The sequence below is a fragment of the Microtus pennsylvanicus genome, chromosome 8, assembly GCF_037038515.1.
Source record: "Microtus pennsylvanicus isolate mMicPen1 chromosome 8, mMicPen1.hap1, whole genome shotgun sequence".
NCBI classification, from domain to species: Eukaryota; Metazoa; Chordata; class Mammalia; order Rodentia; family Cricetidae; genus Microtus; species Microtus pennsylvanicus.
In genome coordinates this window covers 15,867,806-15,881,586 of record NC_134586.1, presented here as the reverse complement: position 1 = coordinate 15,881,586, position 13,781 = coordinate 15,867,806, and the positions used below count along the sequence as shown (strand labels likewise).

The 13,781-nt window shown below is 47.7% G+C and overlaps 1 protein-coding gene across 1 annotated transcript in view; it reads left to right on the top strand.

Annotated features, from left to right (window-relative positions):
* Positions 1-12,269, top strand: part of Etv6 (ETS variant transcription factor 6) — a 236,902-nt gene extending 224,633 nt beyond the window's left edge. Inside the window, exons 6-8 of the mRNA XM_075982515.1 lie at positions 3,168-3,310; positions 4,504-4,604; positions 8,198-12,269. Coding sequence (XP_075838630.1) covers positions 3,168-3,310; positions 4,504-4,604; positions 8,198-8,303 — 350 coding nt within the window. The 3' untranslated portion in view covers positions 8,304-12,269. The remainder of the gene's footprint in view (positions 1-3,167; positions 3,311-4,503; positions 4,605-8,197) is intronic.
* The last annotated feature ends 1,512 nt before the right edge of the window (positions 12,270-13,781 follow it).

The following is a 13,781-nucleotide window of genomic DNA, read 5'->3' as shown; positions in this document are numbered from 1 at the left end:
ATAAAAGCCACTTACGCTCTGAGCTTGAAGCAACTGCTCTCTGCCGTAAAATTCCCCTCGCTGCTTCCGTTAGTGGCTGAGTAATTCAGTGTGTCTTGAATGTCAGTGTTTTTATTACACAGCTGATGCTGGCTTTGCTGGATTAAATGTCATTTAGAGTGATCAATTGGAAGCTTGTTTAGGGTTATTTCCAAATTTATGAAAGGGGGAGAAGTTGCAATACACATGCTCGTGAAGCTTTCCGGAGAAGTCTGTTGTCTGGCAAGCCCTGCCCAGCCATTGCCACTCATTGGAGATATCATGCAGCCACATTCTGGAACCAGTTTGATATCTCTGAAGAGACCAGCTTGAACCCCCAGGGCTGGGTAAGCCGTTAGCTGAAGAAATCATTCGAAGGACGCTGTGTAGTTTTATGGTACCAGGAATGTGCCATGGTAGTAAGAGAGAGAAAGTGTGATAGGAAATCCCTATGCAGGTGGGGGCGGAGGTCAGGAGAGATGTCCATACTAAGTTTGAACTCTGTAGGAGGCCTGGATCCCAGAGGACTTCAGTTGCCTTATGTTAGACTTATTAAGGTGAGCACACTAGATCCAGGCTTGGTGCACACCTGTAAATCCTCTTATGGGGTAAGTGAAGGCAGGAGGATTCTGGGATGTACTGGCCTATCAGTCTATTTGATCATTGGCCTTCAGGGTCCATGAAAGACCATGTCTCAGAAAATATCATGGGTAGCAATTGAAAATGCAGCGTTGATTTCTGACCTCCATGCGCACATGGACTTACGCTTAGGCACATGCACACATGGTTGCTGCCACCCAGGCATGCAGACTGGACCGTGTGCACACCTTTGCTTCCCCTCACTGAATAGCATTTTATGGGAATGTGCTTGGCTTAGGGAGATGTTCTGCAGTTGGGTGAGACTGCAGGAAACTCAAATGTGCCCGCCGTTTGCCATTCATGCCACCAGACCTGGACAAGGGAGCCTCGGCTCCATTCTTGTCTCAGTCTGTTCAGGCTGTTGGAACACAATGCCGTAAGATGACTTACAAACAGCAGGAATTCGCCTCACATGGCGCTGTACTCCAGTCACTCAGCACTCAGAGAGTGAAGATAGGAAGGGCTGTATACTGAAAGTGTCTCCAAAAAAGCAGGGAGTATCGGAGAAGAGCAAGGAACAGGACATAGAAAGGATTGTGCCACAGATTTCTGGGGGCTGCAGGGCTGAGGGGCAGAGCACAGCAGGGCTGAGACCTGCTGCTGAATGGGCTTCCTCACCCCTAGATAGCCTCTTCTTGCCGTGTCCTCACAGGTAGATATGTAAGGGATCTTTTAGAGATTTTTTTATAAAGTCACTAATAGGGGCTAGAAAGCTGCTTGGGAGTACTTGCTCTTCCTGAAAAGACCCCAGGTTCAGTTACCAGCACCCACATGGCAGCTCCAAGTTTAGGGGATCCAGTACCCTCTTTTGGCCTCCATAGGATCCCACATGCATGTAATACACATTTATCCACACAGGTATATACACATACACATAAATAAATAACATGCACATTCAGTCATGGGTCTTCTGTTCCAAGCCATCTGGTCAACCCCCCTGGAACCATGCAGTAAGCAGCTGGAAAAGGCATCTTCCTACACTTAGCCAGGGGCCAATCCAACATTAGCAGGACATGGGAGGCACATGTCTTGTCTCTGCTTTACCTGTTGGGCTAAGCTGGAGAATGAACCAGATAGACCCAGAAAGCCAAGGATTCACTGGACAGAGCAGAATACAGGGCTGCACTACATCATCTGATGAATGTTTGCTGCCTGACCTCATCATCGGGTATCAGTTCTGCACATGAGAAATGACTTTCTTGCACCGAGTTCCTTTCTACCATGATTCCATTATGATAAAGCAACTTGAAAGACCGCCAAAGAATGATTTAATGAGACTATCTATCTGTATTTCTTTTTCAAATGCTAGCCACAGTCTCCACAGCCAACGTCACCAAGCCACAAAGTTTTTAATTTCCCATCATTTTTCATTTATTGCTTGCTTTTTAGCCCCTGTCTTCCTCTATCCATTCAGCATCTCCTGCCAACTTCAGAATAATCTTTAAACTCTAATCTTTTAACTTTTTTTTTTCATGCCATTCTCATTAGAACCTCAAGATTTTCTTTCTGGTCTTGGGAAATGGGTCATTCAGTAAAGTGTTTGCCACGTAAGCATGGAGACCTGATAGTGACATCCCAGTACTCACATAAGAAGTCAGACATGAAAGTACATGTCTGTAAACCCAGCTCTGGGGAGACAGAGACAGGAGGATTCCTGGAGCTTTTCTCAAAAATAAATGAATAAATAAGGTAGATGAAGGGGCTGGAGAGGAAGCTCAGTGGAGTGAATGTTTGCTATGTAAACAGAAAGACCTGAGTTTCAATCCCTAGCACCACGTAAAAGGCATAGCCATGCATGGCTGTGACCCCAGAACTGGGGGACAGTGATGGATACTGCGGGATCCTCAAGCTTGCTGGTCAGCTATCCTAGTCAAAACGGTGAGTTTCAGGCTCAGCGAGACGTTGGCTCAAGACAGGAAGGTGGATAGTGATGGGGGAGGACACCCGGTTTCTCCTTGCTTCCTAGTGTGAATACATGTGCCGCACACTCTGCCTTCCTAGTGTGTATGCCTAACACCACACACACTCACATAGGAAAAGTAATAAGATGGAGAGTGATTGAAGAAGACACTTACTTGTGTCAACCTCTGGCCTGCACAGACGCGCGCGCGCGCGCGCGCGCGCGCACACACACACACACAGAGACTATCTTCCATTGTCCATCTAACCATTTTGTAGCCCGCTGTCAAAGCCTGTTTTATTCATTTACAGGTACAGCTAGGTGCCTTATCCTTCAGATGTGCTGGTTCACCTTCAGGTTTTGTCACAACTTTGAACAAGTCTTTTCCTCCTCCTTGGTCCTCATGTAGAGGTGATGACCTTGGTCAGCACCCAGCCTTCCTGGGTCAGAGGTCAACAGGCTCTCACTGGACCCATTTCATCTGTGAAATGAGGAAATAAGACAATCAGTCAAAACCAGGCCCAAGCTGTGGTTACAAACCCTTTTTCTGAATCTTGTGACGGCCTCCACAACAGTCCTTGTCAACAGCACTCTCCCTTTTCCTCTGTAGACTGTAGACTGCTTTGGGATTACGTCTATCAGTTGCTCTCCGACAGCCGGTACGAAAACTTCATCCGATGGGAAGACAAGGAATCCAAAATATTCCGGATAGTGGATCCCAACGGACTGGCTCGCCTGTGGGGAAACCATAAGGTAAAAAGGCCAAATATTTGTTGGGAAAGCTGGTGCCAAAATCACCTTCCTCCGCGAGTTGGAAGATGGCTGTCTTCCCTGCCTCCTGGGTCTGCTCGTGATTATTTGTTTCTTCCCTCGCTGGACAAATAATTAGGTAGCTGTGCAGGAAGGAAATGATTAAAGATGCCTTTTTCCATGTGTTGCCTCTGTCCAGGGCCCATTAACCCAGCAGAGCTTTGTTCAGTAGACGGATTATAAGGGTCCCTCCCACCCCCGCAGCCACCCTCCTTGACCTGGACCTGCCTCCCCCTGTGGTCCTTAGGTACTGGGGAATAGGGAAGTAGTGAGAGCTGTCTGACTCACGAGGGACCTTTGGGAAGTGTCGCTTCTGTCCCCAGCAGTTGGAAACTCCCTTTTTCACAAAAGTCCATTTCTGCATGGAAAATATGTTCTGATTATAAAACACCCCCTTTGCGAGCAAGAGGTGCAAAAGAGCCTGCCCCCACAGTTTTCCAAAGTAAAAAGAGGAAGTGGAATTCAAAACATGGTCCTGTATAGTAAGGAAGACGGTTCAAATGTGCAGATATGAAAAGGAGATAACTGTGGCCAGGCCATCTGACATGGAAGGAACTCCAGGACCAAACCAGGGGTGGAGGTGGGGGGGGTGGATACTGAGGTGGCACAGCTGGGCCTCAAGCCTCCTATGCAGGCAGCCTGAGCCCTTTCCCAGCTGAGGAAGTGCAGCCAAAGGCCATGGGCAAATATTCTGAGGACCCATAAACAGACCTGTAAGTGCCTGAGTCGCTGGGGGACCTTCTGTATACTGCCCATCCACAATGACAGACCAGAGCCAAGTGTGAAAACGTCATTGTAATAAAAAAAAAAAAAAAGAGATTTGATGTGCTCTAAGACGTGAAGGATGAACCACCTGTCTCCCACCCAAGATAGAAGAAGCTAGGCGCCATCTCGGGAGAAGGAAATGAGGGCGGTTACCGTGGGATGTGCTAGGCTAGTTAGCACTCAAGTGGGGCAGTTGAGTTTCAGAGGGGGCAGGCAGCAGACTCGCAGGTGGAGTTGCCAGGCCGGTGAGGCCATATGGAGCAACTCAACAGCCTTTATTTTAATAGCCATCTGGCGTCTTCTCTGTGCCTCAGTTCATTGTGTCTTTGTGTGTTTTTTTTTCTCTTTCCCTTCCTCCTTTGAACAAACAGAACAGAACAAACATGACCTATGAGAAAATGTCCAGAGCCCTGCGCCACTACTACAAGCTAAACATTATCAGGAAGGAGCCCGGACAAAGGCTTTTGTTCAGGTAGCGCTTCCTCTTTTTCCTTTCCTTCTTTTGGGAGGATGTGATTTTCCTTACATGAGAGGGAGGAGGGAGACAGTTAAGAACTCTGACCTGCCTTGCTGAGACCCAAAGCCATGATTGCAAATACTGTTGATTGGAAACTGAGTGCTGGTTTGTTAAGATTTAAGGTTTAAAAAAATCATTCTTTTTGCTTAAGTCTGCCCTGTATTAAAGCCAACGCTGAGTGACTCACCTTTAAAATAACATAGTGATCAAATAGCATTATCAGACATTGAAGTCTGGTGGAGTTAAGGGAGCCATCAGAGTAACTTGCCGATTGCAAAGTGATGGATTAAGCAGGAACTTCCAGGTCACCAAACCTGGAAGCTGCTTTGTCAAACTTCAGGTCGTGACCCACAGTGAGTCATTGTGTGGGTGTAAATGGTCAGCAATAGCCTTTTTAAAAAATAAATAAATAAATGAAATAGAGAGTACAACGTGATGGAATTAGAAATACCAAATTATAGCTCATCAAATAAGATTGGCCATTAATTCATAAGTATTTTGTTTACATGTGTGTATTCTTTTTTAGTTTTTCGAGACAGGGTTTCCCTGTGGCTTTGGAGCCTGTCCTGGAACTAGCTCTGTAGACCAGGCTGGTCTCGAACTCACAGAGATCCGCCTGCCTCTGCCTCCCGAGTGCTGCATGTGTGTATTCTTATATATGTGCATGCATGTGGAGGCTGGAGGTCATCCTCTGATGTCATTTCTCAGGCTCTATCCACCTTGAATTTTGAGATGAGGCCCCACTGGCGTAGGCTGGTTAAGGACCTCTGGGGGATCTCCTAGCAGCTGGGATTACTAAGCATATGCCACCGTGTCCGCTTCTGTGTGGGTGGGGACCGAACTCATGCTTGCATGGCAAGTGCTTTACCAACTGAGCCCCTCAAATTGTGTGACTTTCAAATGTGTCACAGTGAGAGAAGCGTGAAAGCCACTGAAGCAGGCTGCCCTCCCCGCTTTTCGGATTCCCCGTAGATAATGGTTTCCAGCTGTTTCAGTTACCATGGATATGGTGATTCCCAGCAGCAGAGGAAGGGTCTAAAGGGCCATTGAGGATGGCGTAGGTGGAACCCTGACCCCGGTGGTCACTGAGGGGGCGGGAGGAAGCGGGATGGGTGAGTAGGACCTTGGGTTATAGGTGTTGCCGAGTAGGACAGAAGGCATGACAGATGGGGCTGGAGATGGGGATTTGGATCGTCTGCGTACAGGTAGGAGAACATCCCGGTGTATGAGCAGTTGTGCTGACGGGAAAGTACTCATTAGGAGAGCAAGTAAGCCAGACATCAGCACTGAGGTGGCGTGGCGATGTAGGGACAGTAACAATCGTGATCATGTTCAAAAGAAACAGAGAAGACTGTTGAAGAAATGGCAGTAAAACGTAATAAATACAGAAGAGTGCTCCCTCCTGCCAGCTCAGGTCACACCTTTTCTTCATCTGTCACCCCAAAGTTTGAGCTCCCTGTTCTTTTATCCTAGACGACTGGATCCCACTGTGCTCAACTTGGTCAGCTCAGTCATTAGTCTTAAATCTAACTCTAAAAACCCTCCTGAAATGTCCAAGATTCTTGTATGAAGTGCCCACCAGTACCATGTTAGTACTCCAGACATGGTTTCTGAAGGCGGGCATCATGGCTGAGGAATTCCGTCCAGAATGCTCTGTTCTCACCAGCTTACCATCCCTGTTGAAATAATCTTGAAGCTTGACTCTCCCTATATCCAAGTCAGTTACTTGGGTATACACTACACTGTCTACTGGTCCTGCAGCATGGTCCCTCTCCAATTCTGTGTTGAGGGCCTGAAGCCTGGCGGCTGCATTTCTCAAAGATATAGCCAGCCTGTCTCAGGTTGAAGTCTGTGATAAATGTACTCATGAAATATATGATGGAGAGGAAATGCATTCTGGTTCCTCTGCCAAACATATATATCCCCTTAATTTTTTACATAAAGTTGACTGTCCTTTATGAAGCCCTGTGCAGCTGCCCAACCACACATAGAAACCCACCTTACCATGTCCTGGTTTCCCTGTGTCCTTGAGTACGCCATAGTGTTCATTTTTAATAGTATGTATGGGGTTGGAAAGATTGCTCATCAGCTAAGAGTGATTACTGCTTTTGCGAAAGCTCCAGGTTCCATTCCCAACACCCACATGATGGCTCACAACCACTTAAAACCCCAGTTCCAAGGTGTCTGGTGCCCTCTTTGGGCCTCTTTTCAGGCTCCTGCATGCACATGGCACACACAAACTCAGACAGGACATAGACATATATAAAAATAAATCTTTAAAATACCTTTAGCAATTGTGAATAGTATAGTTTAATAATATGCATGGGGGATGGAGAGATGGCTCAGTAGTTAAGAGCACTGCCTGTTCTTCCAGAGGATTCAGGTTCGATTTCCAGCATCACATGGCAGCTCACAACTATGTGTGATTACAGTTCCGGGGGATTCAACACCATCACACAGACACGCATGCAGGCAAAACGCCATTTGCATCTAAAATTAAAAATAAATAATCTTTTTTAAAAATAATATGTTACATGGAGGCAGAATCTTGTATACATAAATAAATAAATCTTAAAAAATAAAAATAAACAAAAAATAAATAAATAAAAATAAAAAATAATATGTGGGAAGCCTTCCTCGCCATAACAAAACCATAAGCTCCTAGAAGGCAGAGTCTTCAGATTTTTTTAATTCTGTGCTTACATTAGGGAAAGTTTCAGTAAACATTTAATGACTGGCCTGGTATGGAATATCAGAAGCTTACCATGGCAAAGTTGCCCGAAGGACAGGGCGATTTTGAAGGCCAAATACAGTGTTTCTGTAAAGTTGGCCTGGGAGGATCTTGAGCAACTTCAGATGTTGAGGGAGAAGTCTTGGCAAGAAGACGAAAGAGAAAGACAGACAGTAGCTGCTGTGACATGCACTGCTCGGGGACCTTAGCCATCTGGAGCAGAAAGGAATGTCAGTAGCTGTGGAAGGTCCTCCAGTATCTGGGGAGAGGCTCTGAGCAAGAGAAAAGAAGGGTGCCGTTAGAGAGGAAGCCAGACTGGACAAAATGATGGCTCGCTGGTATATGGCTCGCTGCCGTCAAATGCAGTGGAGTGTGGTCGGTGTGCTTCAGGATGCTTAGGTCGACTGCAGTATGCACCTCTGGAAGGAGTCCAGAAGGTTCCAGATCAGGACAGTGCTGAAAATTTGCAAAAAGGCATGAGCCATAGTTTCTCTTAGGACTAGCAGACAGGAAAGGTGAGTTAACAGACCCAAACAGTGCACAAACAAGTGTTTCTTGCGGGGCAATGGCAGATGGGTCCGAGACTACATCTCTGCCTGGGAGGAATGATGGGAAGAAAAGCGTGTTTGAAGGTAGTCCATGGGTGCAAGGCAGAGCATGAAAAACGGGAAAAGTGCAGACACTGTGGAGGCTAAAGAAGCCTCGTCCCCCACCCCACACCCAAGGAAGGACGGGACATTTGCAACCAGGCTCCCTCCCTGCACTGTGCATCTTTGGGAACACAGACTCTTTTAATCTTTCATTCCCTGCTCTCAAGGTTCATGAAAACCCCAGACGAAATCATGAGTGGCCGGACAGACCGTCTAGAGCACCTCGAGTCTCAGGAGCTGGATGAGCAAGCGTACCAAGAGGACGAATGCTAAGGACCCACCACGGCCTCACCGGCTGGCCAAGAAGAAACCTGCCCACGGGGACCGCTGGAGGCGTGCTAGAGCAGGCGGACTGGGGATGGCTAAGAAAGAAGAGGCCCAGGAACGGCAGGAACGCTTCTCTTCCAGACTGAGAGGGACCCAGAGCACCTTAGACAAACCACCCAGCAACGGCGGGGCTGGAATTCTGGCAGAGGGCACAAGCCTGAGACTCACACGTCACATTTGCGTCTCCTTTGGACCTCTTGTCCTTAGCGCCTCACCCTCACCCTGCACCTGTTGTTAGTCTCACGGTGTTTCTGTTTCTGTTTTTGTTTTTTTTTTTAAGAACATGCAGTTTGACTATTCATCGTTCATACAGGGGAAGACATCACATGTTGTTTTCCTATGGAAATATATCTATTATATCTATTATTTTTTATGCAAATCTCACAAAGTACGGCCAGTTCAGCTGGTCAGGAAAGAGACTTGCAGAAGGGATCAGGCTCCTCTTTCTCCCGCCACACGGATCAGGTTTGTCCTGTTGCAGTTGGGTCTTGGATGAGAAAAAGAAAAAGAGAGAGAGATTCTTTCAAAACAATGAAAGAGAAAGTTCTCTCTGTCCCCCTCCTGCCCCCCTTCTCTCATTCATCCTAGCCCCCTCTGCCTTCTCTGCCTGCTGGTCCATGTCACATGCCTTTTAGCAGACCTAGCCTCGCTAGCACCTAAGCTAAAGAGTGACCCGGCTGTTCCGTGGCCATCAGCCCATAACCAGACCCCTGGGGCACCCATCTGAAGGAGATCAAACACCTCACAAATGCTGCTGTATTTCAGAAAGATCAGTGGAGGTCCGGTTATAAGATAGGCCAAAGGCTGGTCCAGTGATGTGGAAGGCCCTGGCAGCTTGGGATTATACTGAACAGAGCGCCACAAAGTGGGGAAATACGAGACGCTCACACAGACCTACGGTCCAGGGTCTAGGCAGAGCTGTTCCGCAGTGAGGAACGGGCTGTGCAGGCGGGGGAGAAAGCAGAGCTGTCGGTTTCATTCCCAAGACTTCTTGCCCTTGTGGGATTGCTGCCACCCCCACTCCAGGTCCTAGCCTTTTGTTGCTTTTCTTTGCTGGTCTTCACTGAACATAGAACACAGAAGAGAGGATCCTGGTGCGTGGTGTGCAGACTCGGCCACAGCTGGGATATGCACAACCAGCACAGACGGGAAAGTCCTCATTTCTGCTCCTGTCATCGCTGTATTTCGGGAAGACGTATCTGTGGCTTTTTTCACCTCTACATAAGGTCGGTAGTATCTTCTAAGATGAGGGGAATGCTTTGCCTTAGGACTTTTGATAGCAGAGATTTTTTTAGACGACTGTTTAGCTTCAAGGGAGATTTGGGTTTTGTTTTGTTTTGTTGGTTTTTCAAGACAGGGTTTCACTTTGTAGCCCTGGCTGTCCTGGATCTTGCTTTGTAGACTAGGCTGGCTTCAAACTCCGAGATCTGTCTGCCTCTGCCTCCTGAGTGCTGGGATTAAAGGTGTGGATTAAACCGCATCCAGCTTTTTCCCCCTTTTTAACCGTCCAGATGAACTCTTTGGACGGCAATGTTTTTAACCCGGGTGATGAGGCCTGCCTTATCAACCACCGCTTGTCTTTTCTTTGTGTCTTCCACACCCTGAGTGAACATCTCCCTGCCCTCTGTGTGTGTGTACTCGACCAGAGGCAGTACACAGGAGAAGCTCGCAGAGCGAAACTGCCCTCCAACCATTCCAAGTGAGGCACATAGAGGCTAGGAGTAACATAGAGGCTAGGAGTAGCCAGGCATTTCCCTCTGGGCCTCACTCACCAGACATCAGCTCACAGACATGCAGATGGACTATGGTTCAGAGACGGGAACTGAGTTGATCGGGCTGCTTTAGTCTTGGCTGTGACTCCCGAGTCCCTCCCCCATCTGCCTTCCAAGAGGTCAGTGAGCTTCTGGGTGAAGAGTTTGGGCTTAGTATTCATTTGTGGGTGGAGATGAGAGCCACATGCTATGTTTCTTGACATAAAGCAGGCGATACTTTATTTTTCTTGGCCTCTAAAATGACTGGTACCTTATCTCAAGTGGGGAGATTAAGCCAAATTCTTATGTTATATGAACCCCTGGGTTGAACTAGAAAGGGTGGGGTTTTTGGTTTTTGTTTTGACTGAGGTCCTGTGTATAACTATGAAATGAGAGATTAAGACACCTCATTCTGGCCACTTTGCCCACATGCAGAACCCTGTCTCTCACTGTCCAAAGAATCTTCCAGATTGACTGGGGGAAGGAAATTCCCTTGTTCCCTAAGGGCCCTGGATTAAAAGCATATGAAAGTTTGTAAGGCTTGGGACAGCAGCTTCAGCCGCTTGTGTTAGACATGCTCATTGCAGTGCGGTTGTTGTTTCCCACCGGTATTTACAGTAATGATTTACGCTGGTTCTCCTAACCGCAAAAGTCCTCATTTGTTTTTTTGGGAAGAAGACAAGGCCGGTGTTGTCACCAGGGGTACAGTGCTCTCTCGGGCTGCAGACTCAGAGGGTTCAGATTTAGCCAATCACACCCTGGAGGGAATGCCACTACGAGGGCTTTTGGGTTTGTGTGTGTGTGTTTTTCCATCCACCATGATCTTCTAGCTCAACATTAAGTTTAAGAGGTGATGGAACCAAACTAAGAGCTCATGTATCAGGTGACTAGGGGGCCTTTCTCTGTGGCTGTCATGGGTTGGGTCAGGAAAGGAATTTGCAAGAAAGCTTTGCCATGTGGAAGGTAGACATTGTCACTTAGGTCCTGGAATTCTCTGTCCCGTGTCCTTGACTAGGCGGTCTTCAGGTCTCCATCAGAAGAAAGCAGGGGTTAGACGTTGACAGTGACTTCTCTCAGATCTTCTTGATCCAAAGCAACTTGGTGACATCCAAAGTCAGTGTCACTAATGTTCCGTGCCCATTTTTGTTTTTTGTTTTCTTAAGGAGAAGGGGCCTCATAAGAAAAGAACAAAACAAGCTATAGGCGGCTGGTGGTTTCTCCTTCCCCTCTGACCGAGCATCTTTCACACTAATCCCTTGTCCAGATAAGAATGTCACTTCAGCTGACGTTAGACGGCCGTGAGAGGACCGAGTGGTCACTCTGCCTCCTCACACTGTCAGGATCCAACCGTAAGCACATGTTGGCAAATCCACTGTTGTTGGCAGAAGAGAACCTGAGAGAGGTCGTGTCACTTACCCTGGGAGCAGATAGCGTGACACGAACAGAATTAGGATCGGGCTCCAACCTGAGTTGGAGCTAGAATGCAGCTAGAAATTATACTGGTTTAAAGCCCCGTTTGATCCATCCCCAGCAGAGAGACTAAAGACGCACAGGGTAGTTTGCACTGCCCAGTCATTCGGTGCTAGATGGAGCTCAGCCTGCTCCTCTTCTGAACAGAAACCTAAATTGAGTGACACAAGAAAGCCAGTGGGGCAGGAGCACAGAGGACCACCCGGGCTCCTGCCCATCCGCGAGGCACAGAGAACTAACCCAGAATTCTATTGGCCCCATCCGCATCAACACTAAACAACAGCGAGCTCCCGGCCTCTCACCCTCGCAAGTGAACACTTCTGAAGATTTCTCTTTGCGACTGCACCCACCTGCAAGCCAGATGAATCTAGAATGAATTTTTGTTGTTGTTGTTTAGTTTCTAATCTCTTGTTTATGAGGTGTGGGGTTTATAAGGGACTGAATCAAATGAATGTAACAAAAAAAGAAAAAAAAAAACAAAAAATGCCTTTTCTCAGGGCCAGTGAGTTGCAAATAATTTTTAAAGAAAAGCCTATAATTACATCATCTCAATAAATTTTTTTATAAAAAAAAATAAAGTTCCAAGTCTCTGTTTTTAATAATATAAAATGGAGTCAGACAGGCAAGGTACTGTGATGATGTAAATCCTGTCTACTCAATTATGAAATAAAGTGCAGTCCCGGTTTCTCCTGGCAGGAAGCTGCCATTGCCCAGCAGTCTGCAGGAGAGCTTTAGACAAGAGGCCCCAGGAAGGTCACAGCAGATCACTTGAGCGGCTGCCACAGGTGGAAAAATCTGCCTGAAGGAACTGGAGTCAGCTGTGCCAAGGATGTACCAGGTTGCTGAACGGTCGGGTGGGGGCAGGTTGAGGAAGCCTGGTTGGGTTGTACCTGCAGAGTAGTCAACACAAAAACGTGAGGGTAGCGTCCATGGCCACACCCAGCCCTCTGGGAGCCTGGAAGGTCAAAAGACAGCACTCCGTCTCTGCCATACTGGTAGGACCACCAACCAGAGAGCCCCTGAGATTTCAAACTCAAACCGCACAGCACGCTATGATGGTACACAGGGAAGGTGGAGGCAGGAGGATCAGGGATCAACCTCAGCTGATAACACCTCCGAAGCCAGCCTAGGTTGCAGGGAATCTTATCTCAAAAAATAAACTACAGATCACACACAACAGCCCCCCCCCGCCGCAAGTATCTGTTCACCAGCACAACGGACAGAGATTCAGAGACCATGAAAGCAGGCAAATGGCAGCTTCGCAGCAGCTCAGACAGTAGGTTTGGAACACGGGAGTTTAAAATGATCTCAGAACAGGTCAGATTGCTTCTCTCTTTGTGTTGTTCCAGGGTATCCCTGGGCTGGAATGCTTTAGACTACATCATCAGAGCACCTGATCAAGTCAAGTTTAGGAAGCAGTTTCCGGGGAGCTACGTTCTCAATCTGAACCATCTGGGAGTTCCTAGCAATGCAGGTTGTCAGCTGGGAATTCCATATTGGGGGTGGCGCCTCCAGAATGTCCGGGCCTCCAGGTAGTGCTGCTGTGTGCTGAGGTTTGGCACTCCTGGTTGATCTGTTCAAAGGGGCCCCAGCCTCTGAAGTGACGGTGGTTCATTTGCATTGCATGTACACACGGACAGTCTAAACATGTCTAAACAGGCATGGACCGCAGAACGAGGCCAGGCAGATGCACAATCGTACAAAAAGTCGGCACGTTCTATCCAGATCTCTTCAGCAAGCAATCTGCTCTAGAGATGAGCGCTTTTGGAGAGCAGCTGGAGCTGGTGAGCTGCCCTTGCAAAGTGCACGGTCATTTATCTGCTTAGACCCACTCGTCTGTCCGTTCACCCTAATCTAAAAAGAAAGGAAGGGAGCTCTGCCACCTGTCCTGTCCGTGGTCTGTAGCTCTCTGTCTAGAATTACTGGCCAGAGCCTGAATGAATGTGTGGCTGGGTGTTTGCTGAGGGCTCCTCGGAGCACAAGGCTAGACCACGACTGTGCCAGCCTGAAAGTGCTTGTTAATCACCTGGGGATCTCAAAAAAAAAATGTGTATATATATATAGTTTGTTTTGACATGGCCTCATGTAGCCCAGGGTGGCCCTATGTAGCTAAAGATAACCTTGAACTTCTGACTTTCCTGCTCCCATCCCAAGTGCTGGGATTACAAGCATGACCACCATGCCTGGTTTATGCAGTGCTAGG